The sequence below is a fragment of the Carex rostrata genome, chromosome 1, assembly GCF_964058835.1.
Source record: "Carex rostrata chromosome 1, lpCarRost1.2, whole genome shotgun sequence".
Classification (NCBI taxonomy): domain Eukaryota; kingdom Viridiplantae; phylum Streptophyta; class Magnoliopsida; order Poales; family Cyperaceae; genus Carex; species Carex rostrata.
This window is the reverse complement of record NC_135918.1, coordinates 7436894-7463430: the sequence shown is the minus strand read 5'-3', so window position 1 is coordinate 7463430 and position 26537 is coordinate 7436894. Positions and strand designations below refer to the sequence as shown.

Sequence of the window (26537 nt, the reverse complement as noted above, 5' to 3'; positions counted from 1 at the left end):
TATGACTTGAGAAAGCGATCTTAAGTTTTCAAGTGGTCATTAAGAAAGAAAAAAAAAAATGTCAATCAATGTTGACTCAAAGTTGTAATCACATTCGTCATTGCTATAAGTAGAGCCGCATTTGTCAAAAAGAAAGCGAAAGGAGGGTATTCAGCAACCGTGTAAACTGTAATCATTTAATTAATTAATTATCAAGATTAGTTAAAACCAAATTCCATGTAAAAAATATTAAAAGAAAAGTCATTAACTAATTGATTTGATGCCAATCTTGGATGAATACACGGCCGTGTAAATCACTTTCCCTCCATCAATTCCTTTTAGGTATCTTTTTTTTTTTTTAATGCTCTTTTAGGTATCAGATCCCTTACTTTGAGCTTTTCTTGCCATGTCTTGCCGGTTCATCTATGCTCAATCCATCCTCACTTTTCCCTACAAATACCAACCTAGTACCATCACCAACTCACACCAAATTCATTTGTTTCAAAACTTCATAGAAGAAAAAACAATTTAATTAATTCCATGGAGAACCAACCTAGGCTCCCTTGGTTTCGGTTGGCTACAATGGCTCGGGCAGCCGAGGCGGATGCCCAGTCTCAACCCCAGCCTGCCCAACCGGCTCAAGCACCACCAGCACCAGCACCAGCACCAGCACCAGCACCTGCCCCTAGGCAATCAACTGTGCCGATCGTTCGGAGACCCATAGTCCCACCACCTGTGCCACAGACACGTGTCCCTACACCACCACCTGTGCCACAGACACGTGTCCCTACACCACCACCTGTGCCACAGACACGTGTCCCTACACCACCGCCTGTGCCACAACCCGTAATACAACGACCTACAGCGCAACCAGCTGCCCAACCTACCCCTAGGCCGGTAACTCCTCCACCACAACAAGATTCACCAAAACCAACTTTGCCAACAAGTAACGGCATCTCATCGCCTAGAACTACTGCACCATCACCACCACCATCTCCAAAGGTCATTAAGACTTCAACCCCTACCCCACCTCCATCCCCTCGGGTCAAAACAGCAACACAAGTACCTCCTATCTCTGTCTCAGATAACAAGGCAGCCAATCCTGAGGCAGAAAACAAGCCTGCACCAGTGCTATCTCAACTAGTGTTAGAGGACAGAAACAACAAAGTAAATGGTAACGGTAGTAGTTACAATAATACTAATAATACCAACAAGAGTGTCAATGGTAGTAATGCTGATACTAGCGGTAAAATGAATGGTGCTAACGTTAAAAGCAAAAATAGCAATGGGAGCAATGGGAGCAATGGGAGCAATGGTAAAACCAATTCTAATGATATCAACCATAGCAACATGAATCCTGCCCCACATCCAGAAAAGAAGGAAATTGTAAATGGACAAGGGATGTTTGAAACAAGGGGCAAGCACCAACACTCAAATTCCGGCACGGCAATACCAAATTCAAACCATAAAAAGAGCGACAGAGATACAAAGATCATAACCATAGCCGGAGAGAATATAGGTGCTTTAATGGAACTCGGTCATAATGCTCACAGCTCTGGTCGGAAAATGCAGCAAGGAGGTAACAGCCCGACGAGCGGGTCCCAGCCAAAGGATGAGAAGGCCGCTGAGAGTATGGACAGTAAAGGTGGTGCACGAGCAAAGCCTATGACTTCTTTGGTGAATAGTAATGTGCAGAGTATCAACAATTCATTGCTATTCAATAGCTCGTGCACACAAAAAAGCCCTGGAGTTCATCTAACATTCAAAAGCAAAGGCACAGTGAAAGCGCACAAGCATGGGATAAATCCACCTTCCTCTTGAAGGCAGAGCAGCAGGACAAGTGAATGTAAGACTATTCGATTATATTGCTTAAAACAGCAAGTTATTGGGAATCAAGAGCTGTATTGTTTAGTTTGAATTTTTCGTCTTTGGATTGTATCATGACATTAGGTGTCAACTGTACTTGTCAGACATGTAATAAGAGTTTGTGCTTTATTTAAATAAATAAATAAATTAGAATTAATTAATTTTACTTTTTTAGAGTCTGCTTCATTGTTTTTTCCTCTTCATTCACGGGTTAGTGAGCCATCTTTATTTTTCAGACTAGGCTCTTCACTCACAAGTCACAACTATGTCAACCCACCAAATAAAACATTTTACAAAAAGTAACATCAATTGATATTGGCCCAATCAAAGGCCCAACTTTAAAAAAAAACCGCCAAAGAAAACCTGTAAAGCCCATTACATGGCCCAAAGTAAAGAGGAATTATTCTTAGTAAAAACTTCAAAACTGCAACAGGAAATAATGGACTGCAATAATTACAGGGCAGCTCTTCAAAACGAAACTGGAAAAGATGGCCGAATAATAAAAAACAAGAACACTTGGTTTAAATTATAGCATACCCGCAGCCTAAATATTCAATACATCCGCCAAGTTACATTACAGAAAAATGGCGAGAAAATATAAATTACAGAATTAAGTAATTTTTCCACGCATATTTATTCCCTGCCAACCTAACTAATATACAAAATATGAAACGAGAAGACCTATCCTAATCTACTAAATAAAGAAGAGAAAATGATGTATAACAATACAGAGTACATACAAGGTGGTCATCAAAGTTCCCTACCGGGTCGGGTCAGAATCAGCTTGCTCACGCTTAATGGGTAACCCAAAAGCAGCAACACCATCAGAAGGAGCAGAACTTCCATTTTGATATCCTAGACTACCCGCCACAACCGAGTCACTAACCATGTCGAAATTGATTCTGCCTGTTATTAATCTCCTTCCAGTACTGAAAGTTTTGAAAAGCAAAGAAATAAGTGAGAAAACAGATATTAATGGTATTGCTTCAAGCAAATTGTCATTTTTGGAAAATATTTGTTTATTGAACGATATAAAGGAAAACCTATTGAGGCGGCAGTTGATGTCATCTAAATCCTTGGAAGGGCTTTGAAAAGCATGTGTGCTTTCTCCAATGCATGCATAATAACTCCTTGAGCTTGGTGAGAGCAGTGCATCCATCTGTCTCAAATAAATATTACAATAAGAGTTTAGCTAACTGATTTATATGCCAGGTTCCATTTAAACAAATAGCTATGAACAACATTGGTCTCCTGTTGACATGGACCATTTAGTAGCAGTTCAGTTGTTCATTTGCTTTATTTTTTGTTTGATTAGATTGCAGCTTGGCCTTCAATTTTACTAGATAAAATATTGTTCTTTAGAAGATTTGGGGGTTACTTGTTACAATTTCAAGCTGCTTCATGCAGATAAACAACAATACATGTACAAGCAAAAAAAAAAGTATAACTTGTTCAAAGAAAGAAATAAAATGACCTTGGATTGGCGAAGGGGAGACACATAGACATTATGTGAGGCAGAGATTTTCTTAGGGGACATATCTGGTAAATTTGAAAAGGGTGACACCTTTGGTGAACCTGGTACCTGACCTCCTGCATAATTTGAAATAGAAATATTTAGCAACTTCTTTCAAATTTTAATAAAAAAAATTAGTTACTGGCATACACACCTTCAGCGATGGCCTTCTCCTCTGTGCGAGAGGCAGAGGGAACCATGCCAACCAAAAAGGGCTTTACAGCTGGCACAAACACTTCATTATAAAATGTGATGATGTCGACATGGCTTGCTCCCACTCTCTGTTTCAACACATCACACATGATATATTAATATCAGACTTCCAGAACATAGTAATCTTTTTTTTCTGTCCAGTAATTAGCACAATACCATATTTGAGGAGCTGACAAGGACATTGCGAAACACCTCAGGCTTGCATTGTGGTTCTTTCTTATAGCTGCTTACTATTTCCTTGAACGTCAGATTTAATCCTGATACCTATTGGAAATAAACATTTAAACACATATTGATGAAACAGGAGAAATGCTACCACCAAGTAAACCATATAGCTTGCAATTTACAAATTACTTTAAAACCCAAACCTTGCATAATTGGTCAGAAAAGAATTGGTTTGATTTTATTTCTGACTAAAAGATAAAGATTAATAATTAACACAGGTTTGGTCTGGTTTATCCACTTTATAACCAACCTTTATCTGACATCACGTATTCATATTCATATTACCTTTGCAACACCATAGAAACAACATAGAATAATTTGGTCAACGTGACGATTGAAGAACAAATGGGTTTGCTTATCAAGGATCTGCTGGAATATTCCATAAACCCGATCCAGGATTTGTTGCGGCTGCCTCAACCTTTCACATAAGCTTCTAATTCTGATTGCACCCAATTTTAAAATCTGAAATAAATGTTATTTCAATAAGTTTAAAGAGGGTTCCTAACAAAAAATAATAAAATTACAAGGTGTGTAGTTCAATGATAGTCTGATAGGATTAAATAAAATAAGTTCAAGAACAATGAAAATACACTCAAATTTGCAACCCTGCAGATGTTTGTGGTGTACATACTCTGTAAAGCATTTAGGTTTTCCATTTTCAAATTTTCATGCACATGGATTTTTCTCCTGTACGGTGTATACTGGAATTTCATAGTTTCTATAGGAGTGTAATTGCAGAAGATAAACAATTAATTTCAAATTTACCTTGCTAAAGAAAACCTTGCATCCTGTCTCTGCACAGGTTTCATTCCCTCCAACAGGATTAGGCTGGGCTGGGCTGTAATGGAAAATAAAAAAATAAAATAAAAAAAAGGAAAAGGAAAGACACTACTTGAAGAAGATAAGTGTGGAGACAAAAAGTGCCAAGTAATTCAGTACAACTATGAATTGTACTGTAGAGGAGATCAATGACCTAGCAAAACTGGGCTGCAGTGGATGAAACTTCGACTTGAGGCTGTACAGCCTTTCCTTTGCTGGAGGTGTGAAGCAATTCCTTTCTAAGAGTACACTTCCAGATTCAACACATGCTCGTTTTGGTGATGGTGCATCACTTCCCTCTTGATCTAAAACAGTATTAGGTGGAAGTGTGGAACCCATTGTAGGTCAGTAAAATTATTTACATGAATAGTTCAAGCCCAAGTAAAAAAAAAAAATCCTGTTTCATTGGTTTAAGTATCAACATATTTTAGAAAATTAGCAAATACTCGTTAAGCATAAAACTACTAAAAGACACTCTAGAAGAGGGGTTGGTGGGGCCTAAACAATTGTTAAAAATAATTACTGAGAGCTTGGCTTGTTTTTAAAAAGGGATAAAAATATTGCAATGAGAAAAGTTCAATTACAGTTGATTGCCCCCTGATTAGTTTACAGTTGATGGCCCCCTTAAGAAAATTAATAAAACCTCAGTACTTTATTGCTTTTAGGACTGTATTTTTCCAACATTTTGTAAACAAACAACTTGTCACAGTTATTACCACAATACTAAGGCTGAGTATTAAGAGACACTTTTAATATCTCTAACATTATAGCAGCTATCATGTAAATGCTGACAAGCAGTCTATTTTCTAATATATAGATTAAAAAGGAAACTTTTCAAAATTTCTCCTTTCAATCTACCTGCTTGTACAGTACACTAGTCTATGTATCCCTGCATTGTATGCAACACATGTTCCAGGATGGTGTCAAAGAGCTAAAAAAGAAAGCGATAAAGCAATACCTGGTGATGCGTCTCGCTTCCTATTGGAAACAGGTAAAGCCCCAGAAACTGATATGTTATGCCGTGCAGCAATTTCATCGAGTGACAGCATTGGTTCAGCCAAGAGGCCCAAGCGACTAAGCTCAGGCCCCAAATCAGGCCGAGCCACAAGCAAATAATTATACAAAGAAGACCCTTTGACCCAAACCATGCTCTCCAGTAGTTGCTCCTCTAGTGAGTTCAAATGCCGCTTTAACTCCCTTGGCAGTGTCTCCTCATGCCTTACAAAGCTCTCAATTACTTTGCTTAAATCAAATGGAGTCAGGCCAGTTGCCTCCAAAACAGCTGGAAACATCATTAGTACAGTCTTGTGTGTGGCTAATACCAACTCAGCAGAACATGCCAACATGCAACGGTGAAATCTCTCATTTGTTAATAATTGTGCCAAGTTATTGGTACTACCATTGTTGTTGTTTTCATTCCTGGAGCTGAGTAAGTTGGACTCAGATCTACAAATAGACTCCAGAACCCGATAGTACAATTTGGAGGCCTCGAGTTTCCTCTCTTTGGCCCACAAGATGTCAAAGGAGTTGCCATTATGAAATATTGCTTCAAGGATTATGTGGGCCCGGCGGATCAGATCATTTGTCAGGCTTTTGTTGTCAGATAGACAGAGAAACTGCTCGAGGTGAGGAGATGGTTTGTCAGGCAGAGGGGAGATGACCTCGCGAAGCCACTTGGCAGTGGTCATAGCTGACGTTACAGGCGTCATTTGAAGAATCTTAGGGTTACTCATAATAAAATTAGGTCTTGCAGGGGACATTGGAGAGAGTGGCAGAGTCAGCATATTTGTTATTGTTTTTGTTGGTGAGGCTAATGTTTCCAATTTGCTCTGCATAAGAGGGAAAAGAAGGTGAGGAAACAAAGAGAAAGTTTCCAAAAAATTTAGCATCTATTAAGAAAACCCAAGGAAATTATTTGACATGATTTGTGTCCTCTTTTTTATTTTCACTTTGTTGCTCTTCAAATCTGCACATTATGAAGGAGATCTCAAAGACTAAAAGGGTTGAATGCAAACAAAAGTGAAAAGGAAAGATATCTTTATTATACCTTGGTGTCACTCAAATTAGAAGAAGCACCAACAGGTTTATCTTCAGATTGAATAAATAACATTTCATCAACCTCTCCTTTATTGCCAACCACATCCATGTAGTGTTTTTCCAAAGCCTGTATGCCAGGCTCCACCAAGCCCTCTTCGAGCATGTTATTAAAGTACATCAAACCCTCTGTTACATTTATATGAAAGCCATGAAAATTTTAGTTTTGGACAAGACAAACTAACTTGAGATTGGTATAAAACTACATGATACCATACCTGTATTAATGTGATTCATAAGGTCGGTCTTGCAATCAGAAGCTAGAATTGGTTTTCGATTCAGGGTTTCTGATATTATTTTGTATGCCTTTTCCATCATACCCCTTAAACAGTCCTCAAAGGTATGGTAGGTGTTGCACAGTGAGTCCAAAAGGTCGACTCCTTTTTCTGATCTTTTCACTGTACAGGAAACCAAATGGAAACTTATTTTATTGATTAAACCCTAAAAAAAATAGAGTAAAAAACAATTGCTTCTTACCTAAGCGTGACGTATCTTGGGGTGAAAAGTTTCTGAATTTTACCGGAACATGAAGTATAAGTATAGCCTAACAATGATAAATATAAAAGATCAATACATAAATTACCATTTAAAAGAAACAGCTCAAGAAATTAAATAAAAAAGGAAGAAAAAACCAACCAAAACAGCCACTAGACCATGCACACATGACACTAGGTCTTTAAAAATGTCAGGTGTGTCAATGCGAAGAGTTAAGAAAAGAAGCCAGCCAAATCGGTGTATTTCTTTAGAAACTTCGGGCGTACTTGAACTTTGACCAATCGAGCCAAATGAAAAGAAGTCACCAAAAGTTTTGTCAAAAAACCTGTAAAATAATATAGTAATTAGATAATATAAAATCAAAATCAATCTGACTATTATGATGCATCGGATTTAATCAATAGGAAATACCTAATTTGATCTAGCATTGAGGTTTACAGGTTTAGAGTTTAATCTCCATTTTTTATAGCAGAAAAGTAAATTTACTAAAAATCTAAACTAGACTGATGAATATAGGTTTAAAGATAGACCTGTCGGAGTAGATACCTGCACCATACTAATAACAGGCCTGGTACTAATATGGCTACAAATTTGTGCAAGAGTTGAATTAAAACAAACGAAAAGAACTATGTATAGAATACAACGCACTTTCTCGCATCATTTAACATCCTTACAATCTTCTCTAGCTGCTTCAGCTGAAATATTTAGTAGAAGAGAGAGATTAGAAGATTTAGTGGCTTATTAGAAGTACATCAAACCACTTTTGCATTACTATAGGAAGTACCTCAAGCCTATCCTCCCAATCAAACCCATATCTATCACCCAATATTTGCTTGGCCTTGATAGTAAATTGCTGTGCTTCTTTGAAAAAATCATCAAGCCTATTCACAAAATAACGAGAAGTAAATACAATGAGTAAAAAACCTGAATATTGTTTTATGCAATTTTTTTAATTTTTACTCTTTTAAAATGTGTATATTTCAGTTAACAGGTTACCAGTGAATGATGGCTAGGAAACTTACCAGTATACACCCACTGATCAGGGGATTTGCCTAGACAATTTTTATGGTTTAAGCACAGGCATACTGCGCGCAGAGTCTAAAACTAGAATAAACTGTTTAGCATCAAATTTGTTATGCTACACAACAGTGATTAATAAAAAAATAGGAGTAGAGTGACACTTACTTAAGATTTGTAGCCCTTAATATATCTGAAAGTCTTATTCTCCCATGTTTATCATCCTCCTTCGATAAATCATCTTTGAGTTTTATTGCGCAGTACAGAACAAATGCGTTACAGTATATTTCCAGCTCTTCTGGCTGAATGATGCAAACTTTTAGGCATAATATCAAACAAAAACTAAGAGATAGAGATGTATAAGAAAAGAGGTACCCTTCTGCCTCCAAATGATGAAGCCAATAGAATGTTCCTGATTTCATTCAGAAGAGACGTCGCCTCACTGATTACTTCCTCCGAGACCTTCAATGTCTAAATTAAACAACAAAGAAAAGAAATAGGTAAGAGAAAAAGGAACTGAAGTACCGAAAAAGAAATGGGAAAGACAAAAAGAAGACCTTGCATAGATCGGTGAATCGATTCTCAGAGGTGGTCTCACCCTCAGATTTCATGGGTTCAGCGAATTCTTCCTTGACAGAACTCATTTAACCTCAAATTTCACCCAAATCGACACGGATCCAACGTGAAAACTCCAGATCAAGCGAAATCACCCATTCAAAAACAGGATCGAGAGAAAGACACGACGAATCAAAGGGATTTTGGTTACCTCAGCTGCCGGAAAAAAATTAGGGTTTTTGGGAGGACCAAACAGAAAATTGCTTAACAAAAGTTAGAAAACCCTAATGTGGCTCCTTTTTTTCCCTCTCTTTTTTTCCTTTGCCCCTTTGTTTCCCTCTTTTTTTTCCTCTCACTATCGGAGGAGATGCCAAGCAAGCGCGGGAAAGGGAAAACAGGTGTGGGTCCCCTTTCCATCTCCTCGGATTCTGACACGTGTAAGATTATTTTACTATTTACCGCCGATTTATGATGCAATAATTGGCACTCTTTTTACCGCCGATTTAAACAATTCCAGAGCCGAAGGTCTTACTTTCTTTTGTGGGCTTTGTATTCGGTTGGAGCCTGTATTCCGTAGGCGGTAGCCCAATTTTACTATTTTACCGCCGATTTATGATGCAATAATAGGCGCTCTTTTACCGCCGATTTAAACAAATTCCAGAGGTTTTTCTTTTGTGGGCTTTGCATTGGCTTCTGTTAGAGCCTGTATTCCGTAGGCCCCATTTTGGGGAAATATAATATATATAAAATACAATTGAAAAATATCAAAAGGTGGTCGTGCCGGAGTGGTTATCGGGCATGACTAGAAATCATGTGGGCTTTGCCCGCGCAGGTTCGAATCCTGCCGACCACGTTCATTTTGACTTTTTATTTTCTTCTATAAATTGTATTGGGTTTTATTTCGTCTTATATGACCAAAAGGTTCATTATTCCATGTCTTGGAAATATCGAAAATTATGTTTTGCATTTATTCACGACGGGTTAAGAGTACAAGCTTTTTTCTTCATGTTTTGAAGATTTAAAAAAAAAAAAAAAGCAAAAAATGTCCATTTCATTGCTGAAATATAATAATTACAAAGACCAGTTTTTATTTATCCAGCCTAATGAGTTCATTATCACTCTTTACAAAACAAAAATGAGTAACATGCAATAAAACCACCAAAGCTTGCTATTAGCAAGGCACCAAAAATATGCTAAATTTGCTAAAAACTAAGTCACAAAATATTTGGACTAAGGCTAAGTATAACTAGACGACAAAATTGGTGAAGCATCTTCAGTTTCCACTACGGTAACACGTTGGCAGCAGCAAAATCCAGGGGCGAGTCCAATATACAACAGGGGTAGGCACTTGCCTACCCCTGGAATATATATATATATTTTTTGGACCGGGTTTATGTTTTGGGCTTGCCTATCCCAGAAGTGAAATCTTGCCTACCTTAGGCCCAGAACCGTCTCCTGCATGAAGGAAAAGAATGTCTCTGCGCGAAGGAAAAGAAGAAGGTGAGTTGCGTCTGTCGCGAAGGAAAAGGAGGGCTCCGTTGGCTGTTGCGCGTCTCTCCTGCGTGAAGGAAAAGCTGCGCGTCTTCTCTCCTTCGCTCAGCGTGCGCGCACCGTGTGTCTTCTCTCCTGCCGTCCTGACTCTTGTGCGCCTCAGCTTTTCCTTCTCTCAGCGCCAAAACCTAATTCCTTCGCCTCATCTTTAATTTCAAAGGTTAGTTGGGCAATTTTATAACAGATCTGATTGACTTGATTTAACAATCTGACATCGCCAAACAATTATGGGAAAATAAACTTATACTAAAAACTATATTATATCGGATTGGTCAATTTTACAATACAGCTTTAATTGGTCAATTTCCTGCAAAGTATCCATTAATTGGTCAATTAATTTGGCAATTGGTTGTATGTATAGCTTGGTCAATTAATTTGATAGGTATTTGTTTCTGCAAAGTTTAATGCTTTCTATTTTGTATAATGTTGATAGGTATTTGTATAGGTATTTGTTTCTGATAGGTTTTTGTATAGCTTGGTCAACTAATATATTGTATAATGTTTTCTATTTTGTAGTACTGTACATGGCTAAGTTAAATTAATTACATTATAATGCATGCTTTGAGTGGTTGATTTGGTACATTAAAACTAATAAATTTTGTTTGACAGCTCTCCTAAGCATTGACTGACTTTGAACAATTCATAACTTGGTCAAGACAGAGAGGAGAATCAATATTATCATTAATTGGTATATTTTCGAATTCCTCTTGTGAATTAGTGAGATAGACATTTTAAATCTGTCATATATAAATTTGCACGGATAATTAGAAATTTAGAATTGCTTAGACTCTTGCTTAGCTCTAATTTTTTCTTTAAATTTGTTAATAGAGAATGGATAAATACTACATGACGGTACCTAAATTTCCAATTGATTCATTTTCACGAGGATCACAACAAATAGGACCTAGCTTAGGCCCTAGTAGTTATTCATCTTCGCAAGAACCTCCTTATGATCCCGCTTCAAGGCTGCCCATATCTCAATATCCGCCAAATGAGAAGAAGGATATACGTAGACATTATCTAGGCAAAGGGCCATGTCAACCAAACAATCACGATTTTCCCCAAAAAAATTTTTTACAATTATTTTATAGTTCTTCTTGCCTACCCTGAATTGAATTCCTAGACTCGCCTGGCAAAATCTCATGTTTTGAAGATTATTTTGACTTTTTCTTTTCTTATATTAAATTACATTAGTTACTGTGTTTGCATATAATTACTCGCTTTTCATTTTTTAGTGTGTGTGAACTTTATTTTGTTTAAAAATGGACATTTCACTTTCTAGCTATTATGTAGAAATAAAGTTCAGTAGTTGTTTTTAAAAATAAACAAAGGGGCAGCGAAAGGGAAAACGATTCGGGAAAGGGAACGAAAGATTTCTCATGCAGAGCTCCTTAGAAAATTTGGATATAAAATTGTATAAGGGTAAATTAGTCACAAAGCAAAAAAATTGTACAATCAAACCAATTCTGATATCTGAATCATTGGATCTTATAGAAAAAAAAAAAAACGATTTAACTGGCAAGAACCATTCAATTTTTTTCATAGGTACAAGCAGAACTATACAAGTACGTTAGTACGATCATATAATCAAAGAGTGACCATTCCAGTATCAACTAATCAAGACAGTCCCGGACGTTTCCAGTTTTAGTTTCACTGGAGAAGAACCAACTGAGAGATGAAGTTTGTAAATGCAAAAACGATGGGAGGTGCGGTGCGAAGCGCGTGACCTGAGCCTAGTGGTTTAATTTTGCCCCAGTCGGGTATACCCTACCCTGCCCGCTCGTACCCAATACCCGAGCCCGAGTATAGGTCGGGTACGCGGGTAGGCGGGTACGGGCAAAAAACGGGCCGGACCGGTGTTTTTGGACAAATACCCGACCATACCCTACCCGACTATACCCGTACCCGATCATACCTATACCTGACTACCCGACTACCCTTACCCGATACCCAGATACTTTAATTCAAAAACCAAAAATCAAAAATTCCCTCCCAAATTCCCACCAATTCCATCCCATTCGGACCCGACCGGCCGGACCCACTCGGACCGGACCGGACCGACCGGATGGGATGTAAAGTTTTTTTTTCTGTTATTCTTTAAAAAAATTAAATTTAAATTTTATCCCTCCAATCAAAATTTCTTTAAATAACCCTCTTCCTCCCTTCATTTTCACATCTCCATCTCAATTCTCATTCTCTCAATCTAAATTTTTATTATTCTCAAATTTTAAATTTATTGTTTAAAAATAATATATAGTTGTAAATTTAATTCCTTCTACAAATATGCAAACGGAATTACGAAGGTATCGAAATTACGAAGTTCGGCACCTCCCGCAAGATTTTTCCGCGAGATTTAAAGGTTACATTTATTTCATGTTAGATTAATTTATTTTTGTAAAGTAAATTTAGTTTATGTAGATTTATTGGATGTTAAGTAATTAGATATTTAGATTTGTTAGATTTATTTTATATTTTTATGTTAGATTTGTTAAATTTGTTAAGTAATTAGATTTGTTAAATTTATTGAATATGTTAGATTTATTTAGTTTATGTTAGATTTGTTAGATGTAAAGTAATTAGATTTGTTTTGATGTTAGATTTTATTTTTGAAATCAGATTTATTTTTCATAGGTTTAAAAAATATGTTAGATTTATTTTTGTGAATATGTGAAGTAATTAGATTTGTTTTGAATATGTTAGATTTTAGATTTTATTTTTGAAATTCGGATTTATTTTTAATAGGTTTAAAAAAGATGTTAGATTTATTTTTGTCAATATGTGAAGTAATTAGATTTGTTTTGAATATGTTAGATTTTATTTTTGAAATTCGGATTTATTTTTAATAAGTTAAAAAAAGATGTTAGATTTATTTTTGTGAATATGTGAAGTAATTATGAGATGGTGGAGGCGGCATGAAAGGACCTATCAACATATGCATCGAAAGATTGGATTCAGTAAGTTGGGTCCACATGTTTTTGAGAGACTTGTGTGCTTGAAAGATTGGATTCAGGCTGAAGAACGCAAGCAACATACGCATCAACAAGCATCATCATCCGAAGTCGACACTGAAGAAAGTGGTACCGAGGCGCGGCACGAGGCTAATTCGGATTCAGACGGTGCAGAAGAGAGCGAAGAATGGTATAGGAATGCGAACTTCTAGATAGGCAGTGTCGGTATAAATTTCTAACCTCTTTTAATCTTTATGGTTGTTTCTTAAATTATAAATTTCTAAACATTTTAATTAGTTTTAAAATTATTTATTTTAAAGAAAAATTACTAACAAAAAAAAGTTAGAACTCCGCCTATGTTATTTTACATAGCCGGTCCCAAACCCTGAATAAAGGAGGAGGGTAACTTTTATTTTTTAATCTATTGTTTTAAAATAATTCATAATTATTTTTAAAGTAATTGATTTAAGAAATTTTTTATTTATATTTTATTGTTTTAAAGTAATTGATTTAAGATATTTTTTATTTATATTTTATTTAACCTATTGAAAATAAATGAACGTTTTCAAAATATATTATTAATTTAAAATGAACGTTTAGAAAATATATTAACAATTTAAAATGTAAACTAAAAATTTCGAGATATAAATAAATTATGAAACTATATAATTAGAATGAGAATTTGAAAATAAAATAAAATGACTCGTGTAAAGAAATAAATAAATACATTTGTAATTAGCCGAATAAATATACAAATTTCCGCACGATTAATTTTTATATATAAGTTACAAATTTTATTTATTTAGAAATTATAAAGATATGACTTGATAATTTTATGTATATATATTTACACTATTTGATATTGAACTATTATGTCTATTCAGATTTTAAAAGTCGAATTATAAACACGTATTAATATTCGTACGACACCGTAAGAAAAACAGAAAAAAAAAACAGAAAAAAAAACAGAAAAAAAAGAGAGAAAAAAAACAGAAAAAAAAACCGGACCGGACCGGCCCCTACCCGGATCGTCTGGCCCCCCTACCCAGACCGCCCTGCCCCCTGTGGGTACTGTGGGCAAGGGTATAGGATGTGCAGGGCACGGTTTTTGGGAAAAAAATCCGAGGATGCCCGGTCCGCAGTACCTGTCTACCTGAGATACCCGTGCCCGTGCCCGGGTATGCCCGGTCCGTCCGGCCCTGCCCGAGTATTAAACCACTACCTGAGCCTATCTTCTCCTAATCTAATCGTCATTAACAGTCATAATCCAAGTCTAATCTAATCACATTTACATGATTCATATCTCTGTCTCCAGGGTTCCAGGCTTCCAGCTCAGCTTTAAATGTCCGCAAAAACCTTACCCTCTCTGGAAAAGAAACTATCTACACCCGTTCTACCTCATACACCGATGCCCCTTGATTCCCCTTCTAGATTTCTTTCTTTTAAAACCTCTCGACGTGTAGCAAGTTACGACCAGGCACATTTTTCTCTTATTTATATGACTCAATACACGATTAAATAGAAATACTGCCGCAGAATACATAACTAAATGGTACTTCCAGGTCCAAGCAAAATGTCACAAACGGGACCCACAATTAGTTAAAATTATGGTCTTCCACCTAGGATTTATACCAGGTCCACAACTGTTCTATCCTCTAGGGAAGAACGAAGATAGAGAGAGATACTAAAGTGCAGCGAAATAGTTTCCGTTTCTTTCCTCTAATGACATGAGTTCATGCCTTCGGGTTTGAATTTGTCTAGATCTGTACATAAATAGAGATACATTTCCAAATTTCCCCCTTATTTTTGTTGTATTTTGTGATAGAAATCCCAGATCTGGCGGCATCGACGATATCTAGCTCCAATCTACAGTCTCAGCCGTGCTCTTTTGTGGTAATGAGTTTAATGACATATTTTTTTATTGTCTTTTCTTTTGAATCAATATTTGGTTTCTGGGAGCACTTCAAAAAAAAAAAAAAAATTGGTTTCTCGGGAAGGTGAGAAGGGAGCGAGATAATACATCTACACGACTTGTTGCTGCTGCATTGAACTCTGCAGATTAAGCTCGATTCCGAGTTCAATTAAGTCAGAATCACATTCGTCGAAGTAAATTGAGTTGTTGCAAACTAATTTGGTCAATTACGAGCATATTTGAGTTGTATTTCTACGTCAAGCAAAGTACATTTAGTTTAGAGAATCAGGCAGTGAATCCATGAAAAGAAAGTAAACATGGTAGGTTTCGTTTCAATTTTGAACCGAATATTTGTTCTTGAAGGTGTATTTACGTTTTTACCCATCAATTTGTGTAATATATTCAGGAGACATATAATGTAGGTATATGGCATTAGAGCTTGAGAAATATATCTCAAAATATCTTTTCTTACTTTTGCCAAAGAGAAAAGATGAAAATTTTCTTATCTTTTTTTTTCACTAAAGGCAAATAAGATAATAATGAATCTTCTTATGTTGCAATGTGATGTTACAAAATTGGAGAGGAAAATAAAAAACCATGCCTTTCCTTATTATGCCACACGTCAGACCATCTTGGCCCCAACCAAAATCGATCTCATCAATGCAATCCATTTTGATGATAAATAAATTGTTATTTAAGTCCCATCTCGGATAATTTAGGGTTCTTTTGCAGTCGCATCACATTCATTGACACACCATTATCAGAGAGAGATTGACAGAGAATTAGCTTTGGCTGAATCTACTATTTTGATCTAAGGATTAAGTAATCGAAAAAAAGTTATAGATCTGAATGAACAATTATGCTTTGTTGTTAAACCTAGGGTTTCGCACAGTTTTACTTCTTTTCCTGGTAATTTACCGTTAAGCTCATCACCTGCATTGCCTTCTTTGATTTTTGGTAATATTTTTTATGCTGATTTCCTTGGTAAAATATTTTTCTAACAATGCTACATTCAGTAATCAAACAATTCGCCCATCATTTCTCCCGTATCTACCGATTTTACCTGAATCTTTGCATGCTACAGGTACTACTGTCAATTACAAATGGCAAATCTGATGAATAAGAAAAAGTTGATGGAACTGATGCCTATACCAGAGAGAGAAGCAACGTCTTGGGGAATTGAAAACCAGCCTATTATTTACTGCCCCACACCTAGGCATGTTAATCAACACTCTCTCTTCTTTAAGAGTCTTGACCAAAGTGGTGCCAATCTAAACAGGTCAGTCATTTAACTTGTACCATGATCTTATCAGTTTCAGATCGCGGTACCATACCAGTCAGTCACCTTTTCATATATTATGATATTTTTATGTTTTCATTGTGCACGAGACCTTGGGGCAAATTTTTTAAAGTAAGCTTTTAGGGAAATGTCAGATGTTGATGGCTTATTTTTGCTCTTTTTTTTTTTTTCATCCAGAGGGGGTGACCAATTAGAGACAGATCTCATTCTTAGTCAGGTAACAGTTCTTAGGCACTGTCAAAAAAAGTTTCATGCTGTCTGTCTTTCAAATATTTTAAAAACCATATGCTGAGAAGGTAAAACGTAAGCTCACTGTGTCTTTTAATAGGATGGTGCTGAAGCAAATTCAGTATTTTTTTGTGAATCACCGCCCGTAAGGACTAACAACCCCTTAACACATGACTCCATTTTTGTTGAAAGACTAAACTCTCAGCTTGCGTCTTCTCGTACATCATCTTCATCCAATTCCATCCCTTATGTAAATTCAGCGTCTTTCAGTAAAAAACCGAGGCTTGAAGCAGGATCCCCTAGTTTTTCATGCGGGGTTACCTCTTCCTATGCAAGCAGCCCAGAGTTAAGAGTTGAAGGTTTTGTTGTGATTGTGGGTAGCATTTGAATCACTATTTTGCATGTCATAGAGACCATCTCTTGTCTATAGTTTGTATATACCCTTTTTTTTTGTTAGAATATCGACCTATGTTAGTAGTGGAGGTTCATGGCTATACGAGAGTTAATCCATGTGTAAATAGTTTACCAGGTCTGATGTACCTTGCTTTCTAATATGCTTATGTAACAGAGAACTGTGTTAGTTACATTTTTGTAAATATAATATTTTCTGTTGCTGCTTTTGTATATATTATGATACTAGCATCGTACTCGTGCGTTGCAACGGAAATAAATTATTTCATTATAAAATATTATAAAATAAAAAAGATCAAGCGTTTCATTATTTCATTATTTGCGTGATCTTTTTGAAAATCAACCGTTCAAATACGTGCTGCACAAATCTCAAAGCAATAATAATACTGATACAATACGGATACGACAATTTTCAAAAATGAAGGATACGATACGGCTATTAATATATATATATTTTTTTATTATTTTATATATAATATTTATATAATTATAATTTAAATCAAATTTGTAGAGAAAAATAGTTAAATACTATATTTATCTACAAGATAACACATGTGAACTCTAGTGTAGTAGTAAGAATTTTGGCACCAACAAAACCCAACTGGGTTCGAATCCTGTCTTCAGCAGAAAAAAGGGTGCGCAGTGCACAAGCTCGGTCCACGGGTGCGGCGCGCGGTCTACGGGCGCTGGGATCATATGCGGCGCGACCAGTGTTAGTGTAATAATCTAGAAGTCAATAATACGATAATTGATTATATATAAAGCTTTGTTCATGAATTGGATGATTAATATCATTTTGTTGCCTTGAGTATTATTGCATTTATGGATCATTTCGAGTTCATGACTGAAATTGTGAAACTTCATAATATAGATGATATATACTCTTAAAAGGTCACTAACCAAGGTAATTAGCAGGAACACTAATTACCGCTGTAAGGTTAGTATGTGGATTAAATGATGGTCAAGTTTTTCAGACCATAGACAAGGAGTTGTCATTTTAATCACATAGATATATGTTCCAGGAACATGATATCTGACAGACCCCGAATGAAACATTATACGGAATTGTGTTCGTGTCATTAATGCTTTCATTCAGTGTTAAGTTCTAAAGTATGAGGTATTCATCTTTCATACTAAGAAATGTATATGTGTGATTGTTATCAAACGCTGTCGGTAAAATGCAGTTATAACGGTAGCTCTTCGGTATACATGACTTAGCTGAGGTAGTGATGGTTTACCAAAAGTACTATTGTCTCTCGTATCTCTATACGAGCTATAGCATCACTGGGCCCCTTGATAGAGTAAGATTATTAGCGCGCGGTATGATTACAAGAGTAATCATATTTGATAATCTACTCAAGATCAAGAAAATATTAAGTTTACAATGATGATACACACCTACCTTGAAACTAATCTGATAGTTATGTGACAAAAGAACTAACACGAGTAAATTGTTTACTGGATCGTGATATTGTACTGTACAACATCATCTGTGTAATTGGATGGTCATAGTGTATACTGCCAGATGCCTCCTATGATTATAGAAGTTAAAACAGTTTTAATTCTATTTACCAACATAACACAGATCCTATTGGGTCACACCATATAGGAGTTAATCGGAGAATCTTATTGTGATTGATTATAAATTGGTTATGATCAATAGTAAGATGGTTATAATTAATTATACGTGTTATAATTAAATTATAAATGTTATGTAAAAATAACAAGCAAAAACATTGGTTAATTTATAAACGTGTGTGACATGTTGTATAAAAGTTAACCGGTTAATTTATAAATGTGCAGGACACGTTGTATAAATTACCGAAACAACAACCGCAAGAAAAATATATATAATTGTTCAGAATAATTATACGAATATTATTTGTATTCGGGCCGAGGGCATTCGGGTCTTTTCAGATTCGTCTTATCCGCATGACATGTCATCGATCCTATCCAGATGACACGTCATCGATACCGAAACAAACAACCGCAGAAAAATATATATAATTGTTCAGAATAATTATACAAACATTATTTGTGTTCGGGCCGAGGGCATTCGGGTCTTTTCAGATTCGTGCTTATCCGCATGACGTGTCATCGATCCTATCCAGATGACACGTCATCGATCTTATCCACATGTCATCATCCTTATCCATTCGATGACATATCTTGTAAATAGGCCGAACTTGGAGGGCATTTTGGTCTTTTGGCAACCGACCCTAAACCCTATAAATAGGGGTGGAGGGGTAGAGAGAAAAATCACTAATTCACTTGTATCGTTTCGTGCAGAATCGAATCGGTATTTTCTCTCTTTCTCGGTTTCTCTCCTAAATAGTGTTTCGGTTGAGAAAAGAAAGTTATACGTAGTTGCCGTATAATCTTGCGGGTTGTTGTGGAGAATATTTACTGGATTGATGAATAGTGTTTTACCGAATTTCGCGGTATGTCAGTTTTGCTCATTTGATGAAACTGAGTAACCGAAAATTCGTGTTTACGGGTTTTCGTCTTTTTCCCCGTGAATAGTATTTTTACAGAATTCCGCAGTTTATAGTATTTCTGGCAAAATAAATAAACCGCTCTCTGGTTAGTCTTGGTGGATAACCGATAGAGGTATCACACGTGTGATACTTCGAGTCGATTCCTTCCCTGGTGAGGCTCTACTCGCTCGGTCTGCATTCCAACTGTGATTTGGAAACAAGGTATAAATATGTTATATTAATCTATTTAATTGGTAAGTAGATTAAAGTTTTAGAAATCAATCATGAAGTAGATCTGTAAAATGATTAAATTGGGTTTTGATGCCAAAGGAATACTGAAGGTGGACCGTCTTGGAAAGTTTTCTGACATACCCCGTTTAATCCTGAGCTTAAGTTGGCTGTAGAAATTTTTGTTCTACGGTCATTCCGCACCTTAAGCCTAAACGGGTTTTGGTTACAGCACCGCCGAAACCCCAACAACCAGTGCATGCTTAAGTGTTGAAGCACATAATTTGGAAAATTCGTCTATGTGCTATCTGGAAATTCAACGGCTGAGCATCCTCCCAAAAACAAAATCAGTAAATCAGAACCCTTGCAGGATCTAGACATTAAGCTCATTAATAAGGAGGAGAGATTGAGGTGGGAATTCATTAATAGCTGATTAACATAACAATTTTAACAAACTCACAAAAATAATTTATAATTTAAATGCAACGTTTAAAATGTAATCTATAATTTACTAATATTGCGAATATATGTTGCAACGGGAACATATTATAAGAAAACAAAAATAAAATTCTCATACAAAATGATGTGTCTTCATCCAAAATAAACCAATGAAAAAAATAATTATTCAACAATAAAAAAATAGACCAATATAGGGCTGCAAACGAACCGAACCAAATCGAATCTGTCCTAGTTCGAATTCGAAATAATTTCGAACCAAACTCAATTCGAAATTGAAATAGATTTCAAACCTAAAAGGTCAGTTTGAATTTGGTTCGGTATAATTCGAACTAGTTCGATTTGATTCGAAATTAGTTCGAAATTTCTGACGCTGACTGCTGCTCAATCAGATCTGCAATCCTTCTGGCCTCGAAACTACCAGAAGACCACATCCACCAAGAGAGGAATCGAAATTTGTCCTTCTAGGCCGTGCAAAATCATCACAGCAAGTTGTTCGTGATTTGGATTATTTGACTGAAATATTGCAATCAAGAGAGAAGGCGAAGAAGAAGAGAGGTTTGGAAAGGAAGAGATACTGTGCTTCGACTAGGGAAAGAGAGCTCCAAACCTTCGCTGTATGCGCTAGCGCTGACTTGATCGGAGAGAGAAAAAAGTTGATTGGGGAAAGAGCGAAAGTCGGCGTTTAGGTTAAGCGAGAGAGAGATAGAGAAAGAATACTGGCGACGTAAATTAATTGGACGGTCAATATTACTCGGAGATTCGAACTTTTATAAATTCACGAACCTATCGATTCGAATTCGAAATTGAATTAATTTCGAATCGAACCGGTTTGAATTAATTTCGAACCGAATTACTTTCGAATCGAATTTTTTTCGAATTTTTTCGAATCGAACTCGAATCGAATCACGAATCTCGAATTTTTTGTGCACCCCTAGACCAATATATTCTCATATAAATGTAAAGTCTATTCTTTATTGATATATAATGAATATTTTTTTACGGGCACATAACATTTTTTGTTTTGTTATGTTACTATTATTAACAGAGAAACATAAAAAAAAATCAAAATAATTTATATTATTTGCTGTTGTTATATTATGACTATTGTTATTGTTATAAGAATTATTATTCTCTCTCTAAGATTATCAAATTTGAATTTGTAATAGTTCAAATTTGATAATATTTGACAAAATATTAAATTATTTCAAACCGTATGATAAATAATTCTAATTGTCTGATAATTAATACACAGTTTTGTCAGTAATCTTAACTTCCGATTGTCAAGATTTAAGATTAGCGCTTTCAAATGTGGTTGGCTGGTTTGAACATGCTGCCATATATGTCTGTTGGGAAGAGCTGCCCGCCTGCACCTAATGGGTTTTATATTTATATGATAATATGTGTCATTAAATAATGGGTTTTATATTTATATGAGAATGTGTTGATTTTTTTTTTGAGTAATTATTATTTTCATTGGCCAATTTTTTTAATAAAAATATATCATTTTGTATGGGATCACACTTTAATATATTCCTAAAATCACTTCTAGAGAAATAGATGAAGTATTTTAGAATTTGAATGTACTAAAAAGACCACGATAACGATATTCTTTTTATATACCCAAAAGTGATTTTTGAACCGGGATTAATAACTCAGATCCAAAACATTTTTATTTTTTTTCCCAATAACACACCAAGGAATAGCTTAATTTTTTTTACAGTCCGAAAAATGTTTCATAGTGCTTCTAGTATATCTAAATTATAAAACACTTTATCTACTTTGTTTGATGTTTCTTCTAACATATTTAAATTATAAGTTGTTCTTTCTATTTTTAAAAATTAATAAACAAACAATTAAAATCAGCGTTGATATCCCAAATTTTTGAGGTTTTTGTTTGTCCGCAGGTTGAAGTGTCCGCAACCTCAAATGACATATATGTCAAATTTTGAATTTTCAAGATTCAGTGGGTTTTTTTTATTTATCTTTTTCTGGATGAAGGTATATTTAAAAATTTTGAGTGATGTGTTCATTAAGAGGTGTTAGTGAATACACATTCAAAAGTCTATCAGATTGGTTACAAACGACAAATACGAACCATTGAAATCTATATATTTCATGAGTAATGCATGTACATGAAATTTTTTGAAATTTCAATTTCATTTAGTACAAAATCAAGCTGTCAAAAAATAATGAAAAATAAATACATAAAACAACTTATAAAAAGTTCATTATTTTGACTGTTTGATTTTGTACTAAATGAATTCAAAACTTTTAAAAAAATTATGTACATGCATCATTCATAAAGTAAATAAATTTCAAAAGTTGAAATTTATCATTTGAAAACAATCTGATAAATTTTTAAAATTATATTTACAAATCTCTTTTAACGAAAACATCACATCTTAAAAATACTTTGGAGTTTGGAGTGAAAATGGACAATTCCGAATCAGACGTTAAAATGAATTCCGCTGGCCTAAGACTTTAAACAACCGTTCCCAATAGATGTTAGAAGCTAACAACCAAAGCCCAAAATCACATTAATTGACTTTAATTGGGCCTTTTCTTTTCTTAGGCCCATAGGCCGTCAAACGGGGGCTCAGAGGAGTGCGTGTCCTCTGAGATATCTCATATTTTGCGTGATGACGTGTCGGGTGTCTATTCGGCAATACCGTGGGGGCCAGTATTATTTGAGATTTAAGAGTCGTGCAGAACGTATTTGAACGGTCTGGATTTTTCAAAAAGTCACGCAAAATGTGAGATATCTCAGAGGATGTGAATTCGGCTCAGAGCTCTCAACGTAGTTCCTTTTCCAGTAGCTTCTGGTTATACACGTGTCCCTGTCAATCCAGCACCATCCACCACCTCACTCCTGCTGCTGCTATAAATCATATACAATTTTATTCTTTTCATAACACAAACAATAATAAAAGCTAAGATCTTTCTACAACATTCACCTTTGCGTGGAGTCTGGACAATTCAATTTCTTCCTAGTGATTTTGTGCTTTTGAATCAACAATGTCAGTTTTATCAAAGGCGCTGGTAAAATTAGTTTGAATTTTCAAGCCGTTTTAACCTTTGCCTTCATAACAGTTATTCAGTTAATTTACATGAATGGAGTTCTAATTTCTTGGTTATTTTTGTTTTAAGAAATTTTCGAGCTCTATTCGAAACATCTATGGAACTCGAGGACTTGCCACAAGCATCCATTTAGACGAATTGCAGCATCCTATCCCTAAAAAGAAGTTCAGGTTGTACCAATTTAAAATTTTCATCTTTGATTGTCTTAAAATATACATGTTGCTTGTTTTGCATATCTAACCATGTAAGTGTGATTTGATGAAGGGGTGACTACGTGCCCGTCTATGTCGCTCTCGGATTGATACTTTTTGGAACAACGCTCGGCCTGTACACTGCCAGATTACAACTGGCATACTCCCCTAATGTATTCGTCAACAAGAAGAAACGAGAGGCGGTGCCTGAGGTGGCGATTCCTGATTGGTCATTGCAAGAGGCCGAGAAGTTCTTCGACAAATCGATGTTTCGCAAAGTGGCGTACCTTCAAGACATTGATGCAATTCGATCTGGCATTCCCGACCCAACACGTGACCTCACTAAGGCTTTGTATGTCCTTTTTTCTTTCACATCTTTTACTATTCTATTATCACCAGATTCTTCTATAACTTTAACATGCTCATGTTTTTCTTTGACAAATTAACTGGGGATGTAGGGTCAAGAGAGCTGAGACACTAAAAGATGTCGGTGTGGAGCCTCCCGGCATCGAGACTAGAGGTGGCCGTTTGCGGGAGCTGCTCGGGAATCTTGTTAACAAGAAACAGTAGTAAGGCTGAAATAACAGTACTTCCTGTTTCTGTTGCGTTTTTTAGAACCTGTATTCCTGTTTTGTACAAAATAAATTGTAATTTGCAAAGTGTGGCAAAAGACATCTGTTGTTGTGTACATTATGTAGATTATGGAAGTCTCTAATAATTAATTTAGAAAAGTATTTAGATTTTGTGTTGGTAATTTGAATGTAAAGGTCCTGTATCTTCTTAATTTTTTGTTTTTGTAGTTTTTTATGTTGTAATGATACTATTGGGCAATCCATAAGAGTCGAAGTATTTATCTATTTATTGTAAATGTACAACCCAAGAACTGTATATTTATTCAATATGTCGTGTGATTTCTACAATTGTGTAGTATTTTGGAAAAAAAATGTTGCAGGATTTTTTTAAAAATAGAATTAAATTTAATATTTTTAACGACATAAGTATAGGGGTGTCAACGGGTACGATACGGGTCGGGTAGAGATATTTTCATATCCGTACCCGTTATGGTAACGAAAAAAAATCTTTATCCTTATCCGTATTTTCGAATACGGTACGGGTCGGGTAAACGGATAAAAAAGTGTCATTAACATTTCGATTTGTATTTTCGATAAAATGTTTTTCAAAATAAGAAAAATAATAATGAATACAACTAATTTGTATTATGAAAATTTAATAAAATATAAAAACTTTATTGTATCATGTATCATCTTCATACAAATATATATCTATATATATAATTTTATTTTTTTTAAATTATCTTATACGAAAACGGGTAAGATAACGAAAAAAAATCATTACCCTTACCCGTACCCGATTAGCTAATAAAAAAAAAATCTTACCCTTACCCGTGTTTTCAGATACGATACGGGTCAGGTAAACGGGTAAAAGGGTGCCATTGACACCCCTACATAAGTACCCTTGATTTGGATTTTATATAAATATAATTTCACTGATCGGCAGGATCGGTGGAGATCAAGCAAGCCTCGGTGGCAGTAGAACGTTTATTTCATCGATCAGTCAAATAGGTGGAGTTATTTTATGAGCCGTTTATATAATTTGATCACAGAAATCAATAGCAAATGGTTTCGCTGAAATAAACTCGATCACAGAAATCAATTTTTGAAATTGATAGATAATAAAATTTACAGGTCGAGTGCATGTGAAACCAGTGTTTTAAAATGTGGCCGCATATGCGCATGCGGTCGGCAGCTGTGCTCAGAATGCCCATGCGGTTTTTCTATGCGGCCGCATATGCGGTTCGAATATGCGGTCATGCGGATTAAAAATGTGGCTATGCGGTTTGAATATGCGGCCATGCGGACTGAAATATGCGGCCATGCAGTTTTCTCATGCGGTTTTGATAATTTGATTGTATTTTAATTAAAATTTATATTAAAAAAATTAAAAAATTATTGTTGATTGTGTTATTATGTGAAAATAAATTCAAATATATGAATATGAATTTATATATATACATAAATTTTTATTTTAAAATCCGCCTGAAAATCTGCATATGCGGTATGCAGTAGCCTTCCGCATGCATGAACAAAACCGCATTTGTCCACAATGGTAGATACGAAATAATTTTTTTAATATCGTTATCATTTGTCAACGCTCGAAAAACCGTCTATTTACGAAGTTTTTGCAAGTTATAAAGGCAAAATTTTCTTTTTGTTATTACATTCAAGGCAAAGAATGCCAACCCTAATTACATCGACAAAATTTTCTTTTGGTATGATTTGGGGCCGTACCAGTTCGGTATCAGAGCGCTGATCGGTAAAAATGAAATGGCCGGTGTTGTGCTATAAGCCTATAACTTTATATTTTCAAAAATTAAATCCTGCTTTAATAAATTTCCTTTTTTTATTTTGATCTGTGCTATAAATTTATTTTTTTTTGCTTTTGGGGTTCGAATAATCTATTTGAGTAACACAAATTTATATTTTTACTTTTAAAGTTTAAACTGTCAATTCGAATGAATAAATTAATATTTTCGTTTTTAAAGTTTCCACCATCAATTCGTAAACAAAATTTGTATGTTTTAAATATTTTTTATTATTTTATTAGACAAGGAGAAACTAAAAAGTAATATAAAATTTGACCTCGAGTATATTTTCATTTCAATTGAAAATTATGTTATACTATTTGATTCAAACTAAAACTAAAATATTTGTCCAACTAAATTTCAATTTCCTTGCATGGATGTAAATCAAACCGATTGATTAAACAGATTAACCGAAATTACAAACCGAATCTGCTACAAATAAACTGAATTTTATTAACTCATTAAATTAGTTAAAATGCAAATTTTTATTTATAAATAATAATTCTATTACTGAATCTGAACCCGCTCCTGAGGCACTGGTACGTTCAGGTTTGTGGGTGGGGTGGGGGTGGTGAACTGGAGTGGAAGCGTATCC

At 35.2% G+C, this 26537-nt stretch overlaps 4 protein-coding genes and 1 non-coding gene across 10 annotated transcripts; 4 read left to right on the top strand and 1 right to left on the bottom strand.

Moving 5' to 3' along the window:
- The first annotated feature begins 362 nt into the window (after positions 1–362).
- LOC144555450 (uncharacterized) lies at positions 363–2011 on the top strand. 2 transcript variants are annotated; one of them, XM_078303797.1, is made up of 2 exons: positions 365–712; positions 779–2011. In XM_078303797.1, the coding sequence occupies exons 1-2, from the start codon at positions 520–522 to the stop codon at positions 1798–1800; spliced, it is 1215 nt and encodes a 404-aa protein (XP_078159923.1). In that variant the 5' UTR covers positions 365–519; the 3' UTR covers positions 1801–2011. The 2 variants fall into 2 exon arrangements, with proteins under 2 accessions (XP_078159914.1, XP_078159923.1); XM_078303788.1 differs by having other exon boundaries at positions 363–2011.
- A 337-nt stretch (positions 2012–2348) lies between these two features.
- LOC144555464 (retinoblastoma-related protein 2-like) lies at positions 2349–9146 on the bottom strand. Its single transcript, XM_078303807.1, has 18 exons — positions 8779–9146; positions 8597–8692; positions 8390–8523; positions 7989–8085; positions 7853–7899; positions 7346–7529; positions 7187–7253; positions 6928–7107; positions 6663–6838; positions 5574–6444; positions 4770–4920; positions 4562–4634; positions 4082–4258; positions 3728–3835; positions 3513–3639; positions 3320–3435; positions 2889–3004; positions 2349–2774 (listed from the first exon to the last, which is right to left on the bottom strand). Exons 1-18 carry the CDS (start codon positions 8863–8865, stop codon positions 2606–2608), a joined length of 2976 nt encoding a protein of 991 aa, XP_078159933.1. The 5' UTR covers positions 8866–9146; the 3' UTR covers positions 2349–2605.
- A 401-nt stretch (positions 9147–9547) lies between these two features.
- Positions 9548–9629, top strand: TRNAS-AGA (transfer RNA serine (anticodon AGA)). Its single transcript has one exon. It is a non-coding gene; the product is annotated as a tRNA-Ser (tRNA).
- A 5265-nt stretch (positions 9630–14894) lies between these two features.
- On the top strand, positions 14895–17345 carry LOC144565573 (uncharacterized). Of its 5 annotated transcripts, none has more exons than XM_078315388.1 (5): positions 14895–15168; positions 16272–16403; positions 16665–16704; positions 16816–16860; positions 16976–17345. In XM_078315388.1, exons 2-5 carry the CDS (start codon positions 16291–16293, stop codon positions 17063–17065), a joined length of 288 nt encoding a protein of 95 aa, XP_078171514.1. In that variant the 5' UTR covers positions 14895–15168; positions 16272–16290; the 3' UTR covers positions 17066–17345. The 5 variants fall into 5 exon arrangements, with proteins under 5 accessions (XP_078171514.1, XP_078171501.1, XP_078171507.1 ...); XM_078315375.1 differs by having other exon boundaries at positions 14899–15168; positions 16272–16466; XM_078315381.1 differs by lacking the exon at positions 16816–16860 and having other exon boundaries at positions 14901–15168; positions 16272–16466.
- A 5853-nt stretch (positions 17346–23198) lies between these two features.
- LOC144565565 (NFU1 iron-sulfur cluster protein) lies at positions 23199–24262 on the top strand. Its single transcript, XM_078315357.1, has 4 exons — positions 23199–23329; positions 23438–23538; positions 23633–23911; positions 24018–24262. The coding sequence occupies exons 1-4, from the start codon at positions 23306–23308 to the stop codon at positions 24127–24129; spliced, it is 516 nt and encodes a 171-aa protein (XP_078171483.1). The 5' UTR covers positions 23199–23305; the 3' UTR covers positions 24130–24262.
- Positions 24263–26537: the final 2275 nt, after the last annotated feature.

Bases quoted from the DNA above. Each gene is read 5' to 3' on its own strand.
- LOC144555450 (XM_078303788.1), top strand. From the start codon at position 520: ATGGAGAACCAACCTAGGCTCCCTTGGTTTCGGTTGGCTACAATGGCT.
- LOC144555464 (XM_078303807.1), bottom strand. From the start codon at position 8,865: ATGAGTTCTGTCAAGGAAGAATTCGCTGAACCCATGAAATCTGAGGGT. The intron at 8,524-8,596 runs GTACCTCTTTTC...TGCATCATTCAG, and splicing joins CATCATTTGGAGGCAGAAGG to CCAGAAGAGCTGGAAATATA. The intron at 7,900-7,988 runs GTACTTCCTATA...TAAATATTTCAG, and splicing joins ATTGGGAGGATAGGCTTGAG to CTGAAGCAGCTAGAGAAGAT.
- LOC144565573 (XM_078315364.1), top strand. From the start codon at position 16,291: ATGGCAAATCTGATGAATAAGAAAAAGTTGATGGAACTGATGCCTATA. The intron at 16,467-16,664 runs GTCAGTCATTTA...TTTTTCATCCAG, and splicing joins AGTGGTGCCAATCTAAACAG to AGGGGGTGACCAATTAGAGA. The intron at 16,705-16,815 runs GTAACAGTTCTT...GTCTTTTAATAG, and splicing joins CAGATCTCATTCTTAGTCAG to GATGGTGCTGAAGCAAATTC.
- LOC144565565 (XM_078315357.1), top strand. From the start codon at position 23,306: ATGTCAGTTTTATCAAAGGCGCTG. The intron at 23,539-23,632 runs GTTGTACCAATT...GATTTGATGAAG, and splicing joins ATCCCTAAAAAGAAGTTCAG to GGGTGACTACGTGCCCGTCT. The intron at 23,912-24,017 runs GTATGTCCTTTT...CTGGGGATGTAG, and splicing joins CGTGACCTCACTAAGGCTTT to GGTCAAGAGAGCTGAGACAC.